The 16,191-nt window shown below is 42.7% G+C and overlaps 1 protein-coding gene across 2 annotated transcripts in view; it reads left to right on the forward strand.

Moving 5' to 3' along the window:
- The window catches only part of LOC120405129 (cytochrome c oxidase assembly protein COX16 homolog, mitochondrial), a 73,592-nt gene that overhangs the window by 25,993 nt on the left and 31,408 nt on the right, over nucleotides 1-16,191 (forward strand). For both annotated transcript variants that reach the window (XM_039538425.1, XM_039538424.1), the window contains exon 2: nucleotides 1,780-1,857. In XM_039538425.1, coding sequence (XP_039394359.1) covers nucleotides 1,780-1,857 — 78 coding nt within the window. The remainder of the gene's footprint in view (nucleotides 1-1,779; nucleotides 1,858-16,191) is intronic.

The raw sequence follows: 16,191 nt of genomic DNA on the forward strand, positions 1-16,191 counted from the left end.
AGCAGAAGCTTTTCCCATATAAATCCCTGCTTTCTGCAGTATGTGTTTTTGTTGATCCAGCATCTATGACAATATCATCACTTCCTTGAATGGTGGAGTCAGAAATCTGGCCCAGTTTGGTTCTTGATGGTCCAGGTTGTTAGCTACTGAAAGTTATTTGCTACCACTTGATGGTTCTTTGGCTTTGTGAAATGAGTCGTAGTTCTGGGTCCAGTTCCTATCAGGAAGGAGTCCATATCCCAAAAGCCACTGCTACATTTGACTCTAATTGTCATGTACATCCAAAGATCAAGACAGAATGAGACTGTGGAGACTTAACTCCTCCTAGAATTCATTGCCACTTGCCATGGGGTGCCCATTTCTATGGCTATCTAGAAGGGTTCAGTTTCCAGTGCTACCAATCTGTCACCTTCCAGCTTCTGAGGGGAGGTTATACCTATTGCTGTTTCTGTTGTGGGGCAGCCCAACCTCTTCCAGTGGAAAATCAATTTGGCCAGCACCTTTCAGGAGGAATAAACAGAGAAGAAAAGTCATTTAAAAAAAACAAACAAACAGAACAAATACTGCATCACTGAAGTAATCTGTCGGGTAATGTGCTAGTTAGGAAGGGCACACATTTTAACCATGTCTGTGCAGCATGATTTAACAAGTATGAAACTCGGCATTTTGTTGTGCTGTGTTATGAGCCTGATGCATTTCATTTGAACAGCTAGCATTGTATGGAGAACTGCTACCATGTGAATTGCAGCAGCCTGCAGAAAAGGAGTTAACTAGCAGTGAGGAGAGAGAGAGAAGATACAGGATAGTTTTTTCTTCTGGGGTCCTCAGAACATCCCCCTCCCATTGCCTTCCTCAGACGTGCCTCTCTTTGAAGCCTGTTGCTCTCCCATTCTGTATGTCAGCCAATGGGCCTTGCCAGAGAACAGCAGAAGGAGCGTGTCAGGCCAGAGCAAGAGTCAGAACTCTGATCTTCCATGTGGCAACTAGATTACTTAGCCAGCCCTTAATGGTGTACTTGATCTTTAGGTTTGTCTGAGCATGGCAGGGCTCTCTAAAGGTTAAAATAGATGTTTAGGCTTTGTGACGTGTCTCTGCCTGTCGTAAGAACAAATCATTTCATGATTTTCTTCATGCTGACATGAGACTGCCTTGCCTATTTCTTCCTTTATTATTCCTTTTCATAAGCTTCAGTGGTGTGGAGAGAGCTCCAACAAAATAAATGGGGCAATAATGAAGATACAGGTGCAGTGGGTCTGATTTCTTCAGCGACATCATAAAGGACAGTAGGGCCATTATTCCAATCTTGCTTGTTTGTTCCAGAAACTTAATTGGGTCCTTTTATGCCCAGGCATGAGAATAAGCCTACTGGGCATCGTTACTTCCCTGTTATTGCTATGAAAATAGTGAGAACAAATCCAGTAGCAGTGTCCTCTGCTGCTGACAAATCAAGGAGCCATTTGAAAAACAATTTATATATGAAGATTGTAAGGGTGAAAGATGGGGAGGGAACGGGCACTAAGAAAATCTGAGTCCCCCTACAGTCCTTTCTGCATAAATTAGAAACTTGGTGAGATCCACAGACAGACTATCAAGGATGGAAGCTCTGATGCCCCCTGCTTATCTGGTGATGCACCTCCTGTCTTTTTTTTTCCTGCCTTGGGAAGAATCTGAGGCCTCCTGACACTTGCAGTGGGTGCAGGTCAGTGTTCTCTTGTTGCAGTCCAGTGTGTGTTGTACTGTGCTGTCTTTTTAGAGAGTGCTTTTTCTTTAATGTTTCAGCTCCTGATTATTGGTGGCTCCTTTGGTCTCCGTGAGTTCACTCAAATCCGTTATGATGCTCAAAAACTCCACAGCAAGGTAAGTTAAGTGGTTTGTTGGTTTTTTCAAATCTAGAGAGCACTAAAAAATAGTGAGGACTGGGAAAATAGTATGATTTGGTATTTGTAGCGTGCCTAACATAGTATGGCCCTCATCCATGGGAGACACGCCACAAAACAAATAATGATGATAACGAAATGTTACAACTTTTCCTGGGTGGCAGGTTGGAGAGCAAAATTAAGATGAGTGCTGCTACATCTTGCATGGCTTAGCAGAAGCCCCTCTGACCGATTTAAAGAGGAGCAATGATGAGTTACAGTGAAGGAGGGTGATTTTGCCAGAAGGATGGTGGTTACAATGGCCCTGTTTAGACCAGAAAAAATAGGTGATGTTTTAAAAGTTGCTAGCTAACATGTTTTAACCAACATGTTTTTAAATACCACTTAGTGCTAGGGTAGACAGGGTGTTACTCCTTAAAAAATGGTGTTAAATGGTCCTGGTCAACCCAAGATGGCAGTGAGGTGGGGTAAGAGGAGCCTAGGGTTGACCAAGACCAGCTAACACACTTTTTTAAAGCGTTAAACCATATCTCTCTTATGTTATAAGTGGTATTTAAAATTTTGTGTTAATCAACATGTATTAGTTCACACATTTTAAAATGTCACATATTTTCCCAGTTTAGACATACCGACTGAGGGTTGCTCTAGGGTCCCCGAGGGAGGTAGAGGACTCTTCTTCCCCTCCCAATCTTCCCGCATATATGAAACTTGTACTAAAGGGATGGGGGAAAAGAATCTTTCTTGTAATGTAACTGAAAACCCATAACTGGGGGAAGTAAGTATATTAGATATGGAACCTTTCACTGAGTACTGCAGCAAGTGCTGCTGGTGGTTCACTGAGTGGTACTCTCATTTCTGAATCATTACTGAATCAATGCCCCAGTGTGTGGCTGTCCCCGGTGTACAACCTGGACTGTGTGACTGCTGAGCCCTTCAAACCCACCAGCCTGGGCTGCCTCTCACACTGTGGTGCTGATGTCAAGCTACAAACCTCTGGTAGGCATTGCACTTACACAGACATCCATGAGCAGGGACACACCCAACTGTGTTACATGAATGATCTTCCAGCCACTCATGAACCATCAATAGTGAGGCTCCAGCCAGTTCCCCCCAGCTTTGCTCCCCAGAATTGTATTGTCTTGCACTGGTCAAAAGCCTGGCCAGCGTAAGTTAATTAAGTAGTTTGCCACTCCCTCAATGTGCAATGGACTCACACTAGCCTTTGTAAACTGAGTTGAGATTTCCCAAGCACTTCAACCAAAACACACTATTTTAGGTAAAATATAAAACAGGTTTATTAACTACAGAAAGATAGATTTTAAGTGATTATAAGTAGTAGGCATAGAGATTAGAGTTGGCTACTTAAGAAACAAAAATAAATTCACAGTCGAAGTTCTACAAACTAAGCAGGACTTGAATCAAGCAGAGTTTCACCCCAACAGATGGTACAAGCAGATTACAAATCCTCAATACACAGACTGGGACCACTCTTCTGCAGTTCAAAGTCTTTGTCCTCCAGGTGGTGTGTTGGGGGTGGGGAGTGGCCAAGTGGTGATGTCACTGTCTCTCTCGTATTTCCTTTCAGCTTGCTGGAAAGATCTTTGCTGTGATGTGAGTTACTCTCTGAGAAGTCTCTAGGATAGTGGATTCTTTTCTTGATGGGTGTTGATGAGCCATTAACACTGTCTGACTATTGATGCCTACTCCCTTGTAACTGAAAGGATGGTTGTGGGTGTTCCCAACCTCACAACTTATTTCTGTAACACAAACAGTAATGCTTCATAACTTCACATACAATGATAGTATATACAATGCAACAGGATATTAATATTCAACAGATCAAGACTTTTAAAACGATACCTCACAATATATACTTACCATACTCGTATCACCATGGTGAATATGGTGGTTCCAGGGTGCTACTTTGAGGCAGAGAGTGTCATAGCAGTGCACAGAGTCATTCTGCTGCTGACTTTCCAATGAGATGTAGAAATGAGCTTTGTAATCATTAAAGATTCCATGGCACTTTTTGTAAAAATCATTGGATTATTTTAAGAGGTGAAGAACAGAACTTGGTGGGTTTAATGTAGCTATACAGCGCCTTGGTTCCATTCCGATCCTTGGCTGCTCTAGGCCCTGGAAAAGCCCTTATAACTTAGATGACCCTGGGTCAAACACCACCTCCTCTGGGCAGCACTGCCCAGAGTCTCTGAAGCCTGCATGGTACAGTCCCACCTCCAACATGCCTCCTGTATCAGGTTTTGCAAGGGGTTCTTGAAGGACAGCCTTACAGCTGTGCCTGCATTGGGGGACAGCAATTGGTGGGGACATTTTTTGGGGGGGAGAAGCTGGGGGTCAGGGGAATAACCCCTGTGACCACTCCCCACATGACCCCATCCCTAGCCTGGGACCCCCCCCTTTCCCCATCCCTTCCCACCTTATCTGGGGAGGGCCAGGGGAGGATGTCTCTGGCCTGGCTGGAGCGTGCCGGGATGGGTGGCGTGGCCGCAGTGTGCTCTGGCGGGCCGAGTGGCACGGCTGCAGCCTGCCAGCCCTGGAGCTGCAGCTGCTTCGGAGGCTAGGGGGAGAGCAGCGTGGCCAGAAGTGGAGAGACTCTGGCCCTGCCTCTTCCCTGCTGGCTCTGCTGGCTGTGCTGGCTCTCCTTGCTCCCTCTGTTGAGGGGAGGGGCTGTGTCCCACCTCTCCTCTCTATAACCATTCATAAGCCGACCCCCTTCTCTGGTGCTTCCCTTTTTTACTAAAAAAATTCGGCTTATGAACAAGTAACTTGGCTGCATTCGTATAGGGACTTTGTGGCAGAGCAGGGAGTAGAATCCAGGAGCTCATTTCTTCCCACCTTTATCTCAACATGGAAGTGCATATGGCCAGGATACTGTGAATGGGAGCATTGCATACTAAGAGCTGTAGTCTCAGTTGGTTCCACTTCTGATTGTATTCACAATGAAACAGCTACAATCTTCTCCATTTTGTGACAATTGGTATTGTAACTTGTTCTCTTGGCAATTTTCTAATGCAGCCTTTGGTTAGGCATGGGCACCTTTATTGGAGGGTCTCCCTCTGTGATGCACAGTAAATTTTTAATCCTAAACTGTAGCACCAGGGTAATCCCCTTACCCTGAATAGGATTTGTCTACCTGGGTTTTTGTCTTCAGTGTGACCACCACTGTTGCTGAGCTAACTGACAGCCAGATCAGAGTGAGGGCCTTCACTCCACAACAGTATTTGAGAGGAGCCTGCAGTAGAGCAGCTGGCCTTGTTCCAAGAATAATGCAACTAAGCACCACTTTCTTTTCTCACTGTTGTGGTTTAATGAACAGAAGACCCCATTAAAGACATTCCTAAGTCATTAATACCTTTCTAGCTTGTTGTCCAATACCAGGAGTTGGGAAGAAGGTTAGTGTGTGACATTTTTGCATTTGATAAAGTATTGCCATGCTAGCTAAAATGATGCTCTGAACAGTAATGTCAGTGTGTAACAGCCATTGAACTGACAATGTCCCAACAACAGATGTTATAGCTATTTAGAGTAACTTCTTTGGGTTTCAGAGAGTGGTAAAAGCCCATCCTTTTCCTCAGCAAAAACATGTTTTAGAGTGAGCTGAGCCATTTAAATTACCCAGGAGCCAGATAACTAGATTACTCACATTATGTCAGTACACTGAACATTCCAATTTGTTTATTTACCATGGGCCATATGTTGAGGTCCATAATCCTGCAAACTACTACTGAAACCAATGGGAGTGATGCCTGAGTAAGGACTTGAGGATTTGGCCTTCAGAAAAGAAAACTTCCATTGACACACAAGAAATTTTTGCAATAAAAACCCAGATAGTATTTAAATTGAACTCCTGTTAGGTTGCCTAATTATTCCCACTTCTGGGAAGATTAGATGCAAAGCAAAATTGTTTATAGAAAAATAAATATCTTTATGCAGAAGTCCTATATAATTTAATGGAGCAAAACAATAGCTTTATATAGAAATTACTCTAAAAACCATATGGACTTTAATAGAAAATGAGATCCTTTCTATATAATTTTTATTCCAACCAATTTATTCAATTTAATAGTGAAACTTATTCCTGCTATAGAATTCCGTTGAATCCTTCAAAAACTTTATAGAAAAAAATTATTCTTCTCTGTTAAATTCCAGGAAACTTCTGTAAGGACAGGAATTTGAACCCGAATAATTTTTAATAGACAGGTACTGTAGCCATCCAAGCCATGACATCCCTTCTCTGAAGATCAAATTTTGGACCATCGAAACAGGAGACATAGGAACGTCTTTTCACAGCTGTCCTGTTGGCCATTTAGTTACTGCACTGTGCTGCGAGAGATCCAGCTTTGATTCCAAATGCCCCATTCTATTCTATATAGGTTTTTATACCATGTACATCACCACTGTATCTGAGTGCCTTCCAACAGTGCATTAAGCAATGTTTCTCCTCATCTGTCACGTGTGTTCTGTCATCTTCTCCCCAGAGAGAAAAGCCATTTTCTCCCCAGAGAGAAAAGCCATTTTCCTATGCAGGCAACCAATAGGGGAGGCAGTGATCAGCAGTACAAGTGCAGAAGGAGTGCATTCAGCTCCCGGGAGAATGGCAGTGCTTTGAGCCCATCAGCTAACCCCTCTGACCAATTGAGTTGCATTTAGCAGTTGATTAGAGATGACTTGTAGGCTGTTCCAATGAGTCATTGTGCTATTGACAACTCTTAGGACTTTATTGTGAGTCTCACAATACTTGTTGTTAAAGCCCCAGCTCCTGGAGTCAAGTGATTACATGAGAATTTCAGCTTTCATTTTACAAAAGTACAATTCTAGCCCTCATGGTTGTGGCAAAAAGCTGGAAAATGTCCCCTACAGGCTCAGAAATTCAAAGGCGAGGGTTCTCAAACTGGGGGTTGTGAGTTTATTACATGGTGGGGGGTTGCGAGCTGGCAGCATCCACCCCTAAACTCCGCTTCGCATCCAGTGTTTATAATAGTGTTAAATGTAAAAAGAGGGTTTTAATTTATAAGGGAGATTGCACTCAGAGGCTTGCTGTGTGAAAGGGGTCACCAATACAAAAGTTTGAGAACCACTGTCCAAAGGCAAAGACAAACACCCAAACATTTACTATATTTTAAAAATTTAAGCAACTACATGATTTTTGGGGGCTGATTCATTATTTTTGAACCCTTAGGGTTGGCAATGCTGCAATGTGCCTATATTCAGGTTAGTCCCATTCATTTTTAGGGCTTCAGCCTATTGTTGGGGTCCCTGTTGTTGGCATTCAACCTTGTGGTTAAGGCACAGGAATGGGAGTCAAGAGACCACAGGTAGGCCCCATTATCCCTCTCTGTCCCCATCCAGGCAGGGTTTAAGTAACCCCTACTGACCTTAATAGGCATTTTACCAATATCCTGTTCAGAAAGAGTTGGGCTCCTGGATTCTATTCCCAGTGTGCAGCAGAATCCCTTTATGAACTTGGACAAGTTATTTAATTTCAATGAGTCTCAATTCCCCATCTGTAAAATGGAGATGATAATGCTACTGTACCTCACAGTGAGGTTTCAGAGTTAATTCACATGTTTTTAAAGTACTTTCAGATCTTCATATAGAAGGCACTATTTGAGCGTAAATTATTATTTCAGGTAGAAATTGCTCAAGTAATCTCCATTGAGTGATTTGGGTCAGGATGAGACAGATAAGGATGAAATGGGAGCACAAAGTTGACCAGTCCTTTTGGGATTAGATCAGGGCCAGGGCATTGTAGGCCTTGCATGAACAGTGAAAGAAAATAGAAGTAAGGAAGCAGAGGTTAACAGTGGACAAAATATTAATTCACAAGTGACCTTGTAGTTAGTAGATAAAGAAATTGTAAGAAGAGTAATGTGTGATAAGTTTGCAGCTGCAGCTTTGTTTACTAGCATGTTTTGTATCTTGTGGACAGTTTAGGATTTGTTTATGTAATGTATATGTGTTTAGTCTGCATCTGTAATCTCATGTATTATGTGCTTTTGGAATTGTGGGGCACCCTAACCCACCTCCTGGTATTTGGGCATGGTCACCTCATGTAGCTTTATGAAATGTCAATAAAGACACCTCAGTGACAAGTCCTGATTCAAACCAAGTTTTTGGATTCCAGAGTATTGGATAAAGTGTTCTCTCAGAACCGGATGAGGTGTTCTGGGTAAGCTGAGTGGAAAAGGTCTCGGAGGGAATCTCAACAGGTATAATCCAGCATGCGTCTCAGGAGGGACCAGAAATCTGGTCTGGGAGTTTCTCCTTATCCGAAATGAATCATCAGAATGTAAGAAGGACTGCCTGTCAGATACTATTGTAAGTTTTGTATCTAGTGGTTACTGTTTTTTCCTGAGATAGTCGTATGTAAATTCTAGTCTGGATTTTTGTGCAACACAGATTCTGGCAATATCCTTGAAGCAGGAAGTTCCTGTTTCTCTTACTGGAAAATAAATATTCCCAGAAATGTACTTAATGTACGATGATCTGTGCGTCACTTTTACTTTTTTTTTGGAAAGTGTGTTTCATGTGCGTTCTTCCTGTAAAACAAGTGCAGCAGGTGAAATGAAGCTAAGACCAAATCTTCAACTGTAACTCAGCAGCATCAACAATACATGGATGAAACCAATTTTGTTTTCTAATCATGGAGTTTGGAATGTCAATATTTTATTACAATGTAAAATACAATTGATAGCAACAATGTTTTGCAAGTTTCCAGGTTTTCTTCTGCCAGCAGGCATATTCCTAGCTACTATGATAGTTGTTGCCTTCTTTCTGTGAACTGCCCTTTTTTTCTTCCTTTGAAGACCTCCAAATGTGTTAGAAAATGCACTTTGCACACATTTTGTGTATAATGAAACTACACAAGAAACTTCTCTTTAGAGGCTTGGCATTAGGATTTAGCTGGCAGGGAAGGGAATTGAAATCAATGAAGCTATGTAGATTTAAACCATCTGAGACTCTGGCCCTCTATTTTTGTGTCTCAGCAACGCATTTTGTTCATAGGAAATCAATGAATTATGGTAGTAAGTCAATGGGTTATTATAAACCTATGGGATTGAAATAACTCATTAGTAGGATATGGCACCTTTCATCTCTGTCACTGGTACAGATACAGCTCAAGAGAGTGACTGAAGGCCATTATAAGTTTTGTGTCAGTTCAGTTCCTAATCGATAGATATCCACATTTTAAAAGCTACCATCACAACATACCTTCTTGCGGGCAAGTCTCAGCAGTGTGGCTAAGTCTGAATGTCTTTCTCACCTTTAGAAGCATCTATCTAGAGTTTAGGCAGGTGGATGGGGTGAAGTGGAGGAAGATCATGCAACTACAGCTTGTCCTCAAGCTTTATTCTTTAGCGAAGTCAGCCCAACACACTTCATCTCCAGTTTTGCTTTTTCATTTTTTTTTTCATTCCATGCAATCAGTTTTCTTCTGAGTTCTGTGGAGGAGATGAGCCTTTTGTCCCATGTAGGTTTGGACTCACCTTCTGGAATTCAAGTAGGCCAACACCCTTCACCAACATCGTTTACTTAAAATTAAAAATAATATAATAAAACTTGAATAACTATTATAACTCAAAAATGTTTTTAGCAATCCATTGATATAAAGTAGTTATTTTATTCACTGCCTAACTAAATCTATTTTTTTATATATGCAGAATTACTGTACACTAAATATTGTTACCAGGATGCTCTGTCAGCAAACTAGTATTGATGAATAGGCAGTGGGAGAGAAGTGGAGGGTCTCTTTGAATTAGTCCACTATATGTTGTTTTTTCCCTGAGGCACAATGAGATTCTGGAAAGAGCTTTTCTCTGCCTGTCTGTCCCTTAATTTCATAGCAGGTTGTTTAAAAAGATCTGTGTATTTTTGTCTGAACACTCCTTATTTGGTGGGGGGAGTTGGGGGATAGGAAAATAACTTCAGTTTGTCAGCTAGGGAACAGAGTCATTGCATTGTCTGTCACTGAACTTTGAAGAATAATTAAGTCTTCTCATCTTCTTGTTTTTAATTGGTTTTCAGTAAGCTAATCGCACTAACACCGTGTGGCAGGGGATTGATGCTGTTCATTTTTTTTCTTTCTCAAGCAGGTCAGGTTGGCCTGACTCTCAAGTCTAATGAAGACAAACATCAACTAATTTCTTGGTGTAAGTTGATTTTTCAGAGACTAAATTCATTAATGAGCTTGGCTGTAAGTCATAAAAAAAAAAACAAAAAAAACCCAACCACATTAAAATGTTGTTGTTTGGTGGTTTAAAGGGCTTGTGAGAGGCACAAATGTATGAGTTATTACAAAACCCAAAGCTGTGTCAGCCATTTGTCTGTATTTAATAGAGGCATTTTACTGAATTAAAACATACTTCTGTTTTCAAGCATTGCATTGCCTATTTGGTGGAGGATTTGAGGTAGTTTGATATTTAGTACAGTAGCCTTGATCCTGATTGGTGGGAACATGGTACTGTTATAATAGCTTTCCTTCTATTAGCAAAGGGATCTTGGATCCCATTACCTCATTTTAGTTCACAGTTCTGAATCATCCAAGTTAGTAATATCTGACCTGCAACGTGACAGAGGAATGAAGGGAGTTTTTCATACTCCATATGTTAGTAATACCAGGTGTTCAAGCATTAGCTCTTCCAAATGATCCGGTCCAGTCCAAAAGGATTGTCTGGATGGGGAAGTCTGTTTATTTTCTCTCTCCCATTACAGAGTTTGGAGCCCAGCTACTAACGTTGAACTCCTGGACTTTCTCATAGGTTATGGCAGCAGCAGGAATCATTCTTTCACTTTCCTTGGCGTTCCTGGGCTTAAATGGGCCACTCCCTCTCTCTTTGCTGGATGCTTTCTTGCTGAATTTATGATACCATGCACTGGATTATGGATCAGCTGAGATTGTGCATAATTTTCTCCCAATTCAGAAAGGGACTAATACTGTTGCCCAGTGATGAGCTGCCAAAATCTTAACAACCGGTTCCCTATAAAAAGTTCTGATTTAAGGGGGGTAGTGGGGGAGGTGCAGGGGGAGATATACTCATGGGGACGGGGGCCCCTGCAAGGCCTGGGGCAAATTGCCCCCTCGGCAGCCCTAGAGCTTGCAGTCCCCTCCCCCCCTTACCTTGCCGGCAGCTCAAAGCAGCAGGACGACTCAGGAGCTCAGCTGAGCTGCCCAGCTGATGCCGGCAGCTGGCCACGCTGCAGCTGGGGGGAAGGACCGGGGGAGCCTGAGCCTCCCCAGCTGGGAATCCTGGGAGCAACAGGATGGTCCGGCCCGTGGACCGTTGTTCTTTGCCCACTCCCTGGCCCTTTAACAACCGGTTCTCCATGGAGGTCTAATTTTTAGCAACCGGTTCTTGAGAACCTGTGGGAACTGGCTCCAGTTCACCACTGCTGTTGCCCCTCCTCTCAGTTGTGGTGGAGATGGTAAGATTTTTGACTCTGTAGAGATCAACATCATCTGTGTGCCACAGGAGGGAGTTCTGGGGCCAGGTCTATGTGATTCCACTGGTTATTGCCCCTGTAAAGGTCAGGAGCTCTACTGCAACTCCTCCCAATACGCTATTGTGGAGTGAAAGCCCTTACTCTGATCTGGCTTCTCCTTAGCTCAGCGACAATGGTGGTTGCACTGGAAAAACAAACAAACAAGAGGTAAAACAAATCCTGTTCAGGATAAGGGGACTACCCTGGTGCTACACTTCAGGATTACAACTTTACTCTGCATCACAGTGGGAGACCTTCCAACAGGGCAATCTGGAGGGAGTAGTTTGCTCCCTCCCTGACCCTGTGTTATCTCCTTACACCAAGCTTGACTACTTGTAGTTAATGCAGTAGGAGGATTTGTCTTACAAGCATGGCGATCTGACACCAATAGAATGTAGATGGGGAGAGGAAGAACTAGACCAGAACCACCCTAGTGAAACTGTGGTAAAAAGTTGATACATAAATGACAAGCCTATATGCCCCTTATAAATACCTAAAATAGACATAAGCCTCCTGGACAACAATCTTGTTAAACCAGGACGTGGTAACCCTAGTTGTGTAATAATACCAAGACACCTTGATCATAATACATATGCTCAGTGGGGTAGAGTTAAGGTTGCCATGTGAGCCTTAACTTTGAATTATCTGGCTTTTGTGGTTATAAAATTTCAACCTTTTAGTGCTGCACTAGCGTAATTTTTCTGAATGTGACCAAAGATCCTAGATAATAGTCTTCAGCATCAAAGGTCTGCCTCTTCAGACATATGCACACGCAAGTATGTGGACATTGCTGCTCATACCTGACTTATACATAAAATGCCTTGATGCACAGACACACAGCATGGAATTTGCTTGTGCACTTACATAAAATGAGTGCGCGCTTTTAAAGATTGGGCCTCAAGTGACTTGCCCAAGGTCACCAAGCTCTTCTTTGACAAAGCTGGGAATAGAAACAGGTCTCCCAGCCTTGTGCTTAAACACAAAAACATCTTTCCTGTATTATTTTGCTTTATTTTTTCTTTATCAAAAATAAGTTCATATCAAATTACTGTGTAGAAATTGAGTTGGATATCATGCTAGCTGGAAATAACTTCAGCATACATAATGCTGTTAGTTTTGAGGTGGTTAAATTTTCTGCAATACCAACAATTCTAGTTGGTTGCTTTGAGTTCTACTACGCTTCCATAATTAATGAGTAGTCTTTTTCCATTGCAGTTGAAATGAACCTGTAGCATATAATTTATCTCAAAACACATTTTTGCCAAAGCATCATATAATATTAAGCAGTGTTTCCCTTGGTCTTTTTCAAGCACTTATGATGCTTAGCAGCCTTTCACACACTGTATCTCCACTATTCGTCTTGCTTGGTAGCCTGAAGCAGGGCCCTGGACCAATGTTCCCTCTAATTTTTCCCATCCATGTGCGGAATAAATTTTGTCATGTGCACCGCAGTATGTGCGGATGTGAGCCACCAGCAGAAACAAAAAAGCCTAATATATTTTAAAGTTACCATAGGGATAATTACTCCAGCCAGGACAGGTTAGGCATTTTAGAACTCACTACTCAAAGAATTAAATGTAAGTGTAAGAGAAATAAACATTATGAAATGCATAGACCAGTCAAAACCGTAAAATAACACACGTTGAGAGAATAAATGTACAAATAATATAAGTGCATTGCAGGAAGTACCAAGAAGTAACAACAACAATTATACCAATATGTGTTGGGAGGTGAATGTGAGAGTGTGTGTGTGTGTGTGTGTGTGTGACCCCAACCCAGAGACTGTGTGAGAGAGAGAGACCCGGAGACTGCGTGCGCTGGCTGCTGGAGATTTCAGGTATTTCCACTCTCAAACTGGGTGAACTCACTGAAAACTCTCTTGCTCTGTCCTGAGCCCCGTCTCTCCTCCCCGGCTATGTGGAGTTGGGGTACATGAGCATGGGGGAGAGAGGAAGTATGTGTCAGAGAGACAGAGCTGGCTGCTGGGGAAGTCTCAGAAACCATGCACTGTCTCTTTAAGAAAGGCACTCGCGCACTGATCAGACCTCAGATGCTGCAGCTCCAATTCCTGAGCCAGGCTGTCCCCTACCCCTGGTGTGTGGAGATGAGGCACAGGGGTGAAGAGATGGGCACACACTGACATCAGTATCCCCCGCTTTGCACAACCAGCAGGAGGGTCCTGAGAGCAGCAGCAGGACGGAGCAACCTGGCTACAAGCAACGGGGGAAGGGGCACCTGAACACCTGCTGCCGGATGTGTTCACACTGCTAATCAACTGGGCGGCACTTGAATTGCTCCTGTGTGGCCGTCCAACCATGCAGCTAGAGGGAACACAGCCCTGGACCCATCTTACTTGGCAGACTGTTATTGCAAAACAAGTGACAACAGCATTAGATACCAGAAAGTAGCTCAAAACTCAAGAACAGAAGCACTTTAAATGTAGAGCTGATGTATCAGTCCCTAGACTGTGAATTGTTTTAAGAGTTGTAGCCGTGTTGGTCCCAGGATTTCAGAGAAACAGGGTGGGTGAGGTAATATCTTTTATTGGACCAACTTCTGTTGGTGAAAGAGGCAAGCGTTTGAGCTTACGCAGAACTCTTCTGAAGAGAGATTACCTCATCCACCTCGTCTCTCTAACAGTTTTAAGAGTGAGCTGTCGAGATGACCTTAATTTTATGTTTCTTTGTGGTTTTGATTTGGGTTTTTCTGTTGACTAAAGTTCTGCAGAATTCTGAAGTAGCAGAACCCAAACCTTTTGGAAATACAATGGCAATTGAGAGGGAAAAAGAGAACCTGTCACTCTTTCAGTAGTTGTCCCTACACTTGGCATTTACAGCTTCACTGGTGATTCAGGAGGTGCCGTATTTCCCCTGGAGTCAGTGCTGAATCAGTACCACTGTGAGTGGTGTTAGGCAGTTGTAAACTGCATCTTTTTGATAAGGTGCAAAGATACAGCTTAGCTTTTAGAATGGTGAAGAGTCTGGGGTCTGGTGTGATGTCATGTTTCACCTCTCTAGGAAGCTGCCTGATAAGAGCAGGAGAAAGGTGAACTTGCATTCTCTCCTCCAGTGGGGAAGTGGTAGTAGCCTGGTGTGACCCCCACACCTCCTGGGTGTGGTGCCCTGTCCCCTCTGTTCCTGGCCATTTGGAGCTGCAAAGCCAGCACTCTGGCCAGAGGCAGTCTGCAGAGCTGCCTGGTTTTGCCTCCACCTAGCAGCTGAGTGAGGGGGATGTTGCCGCTTCCGGGGAGACCCCCAGGTTAGTGCCACCCAGAGCCCGCCTCCTCCCATGCCCAAACTCTGCTCTGGAGGGAGGGGGGGCGAGACTGCCCCAGCAGCGGCCGGTGCGCCTGGCTCAGGGGCTTTCTGAGCTGCCCTGAGCCAGGCACGGCAGCCGCTGCAGAAGTCATGGAAAGTCACAAAATCAATTACCTCCATGACAAACTTGCAGCCTTACCTATGACTAAAGTCCTTAGTCAGTCAAAACTTGCATTGACTTTAATGGACATATTGACTTAGCTGTGATTACTGTATTGGGCCTCTACCGCTCAAGAAACAGCATAATGGCCAGAGTGGAGAGAATCTGCTCCCTGCTTGGCTCTACTGTTGATATTAATTATACAAAACTGTAAGTATGGCACTGTCTTCCTTGTGCTATTTATTTTTCTCTTTTATTTTGCTATAAATAGATAAATTGCATTTTAAAAAAAAATTGAGTCAAATGATCCAATTAATAAGAACACCTGCTGGCAATATCTGAGAAAACTGGCAATTTTACCAGTCATGTTTAAATGTAAGTAGATCTAATCTACCCAATCTAATCTTTCTAGGTATTTTAATGTATCCATCAGAGTGCCTGAGACACTGCCAACATGTACACTCTTTTTTATTTAACAAAAAATAGTATTCAAAATACAAATATATCTTTGCAAGGGGATTATAGTTTAATTCTAAAAAGCACAAAATTCTACAAATATGTAGCAACTACTTTCCAAGGGTGTTGTGAGGACTAATTAGTTAATAAATCACTGTGAATATGAAAATCTGAGTGTTTAGTGTTAGCTCAATGTTGAGTTTATTTTTGTTACTGTAGAACTTCACTAGATGTCAGTATAGAAACCATTTTACTTATATTGTGCAGTGAGCTTTGTAGAGAGTGTGGATTTTTCTCCCTCTCAGTATAGCAGGAAAGTGAGCCGGTTTAATAAAAGGTCTAATTCCTACTGCAGGAAGGCATTACCATTTTCATGAAGTATGTTTTAGGATGGCAAAAACATTACTTTCTTAACAAATCTGTTCTTTTAAAAAAAATCAACTTTTTTCCCTTTTTAGACCCTAATCAAGCATCCTTGATCAGGAAGGGTTCTTATGTCCTACTGAAGTTGATGAGAATTAAGCATGTGCTTTAAATTTAAGCACATGCTTAATTATTTCCTGAATTGGGACTCTAGAGCCCTTGAAGTTAATTCTTCTAATGGGCATACTCCGTTGTCAAGTATTTCTTTTAAACGAGTTTCTTTGCATATCTGCATTGGCTAGCTGCACAAAAGATAATGGGCCAGAACTTCTAGTATGTGGAGTCATTACTTTTGCTGCATTGTCAGTATAAACTGGACCCAACTTCAGTTAACTGACTCATGGGGGAACCCATCAGTGCAAAGGTGGCCTTCCAGAAGCATAGAGCCAATGTAAAAGTGTCTTACACCACTCCCCTTCTTTGCAGCTGGTGTGGCAGTGCAAAGGGGTGTTGTTGGAGGCCTGGGGACGTAGACAGGGTGCTCCTGCACCGTGCTTATCTCTGGCTGCATTTTTAT

This window comes from Mauremys reevesii, linkage group 4 (assembly GCF_016161935.1).
Source record: "Mauremys reevesii isolate NIE-2019 linkage group 4, ASM1616193v1, whole genome shotgun sequence".
Taxonomy (NCBI): Eukaryota; Metazoa; Chordata; order Testudines; family Geoemydidae; genus Mauremys; species Mauremys reevesii.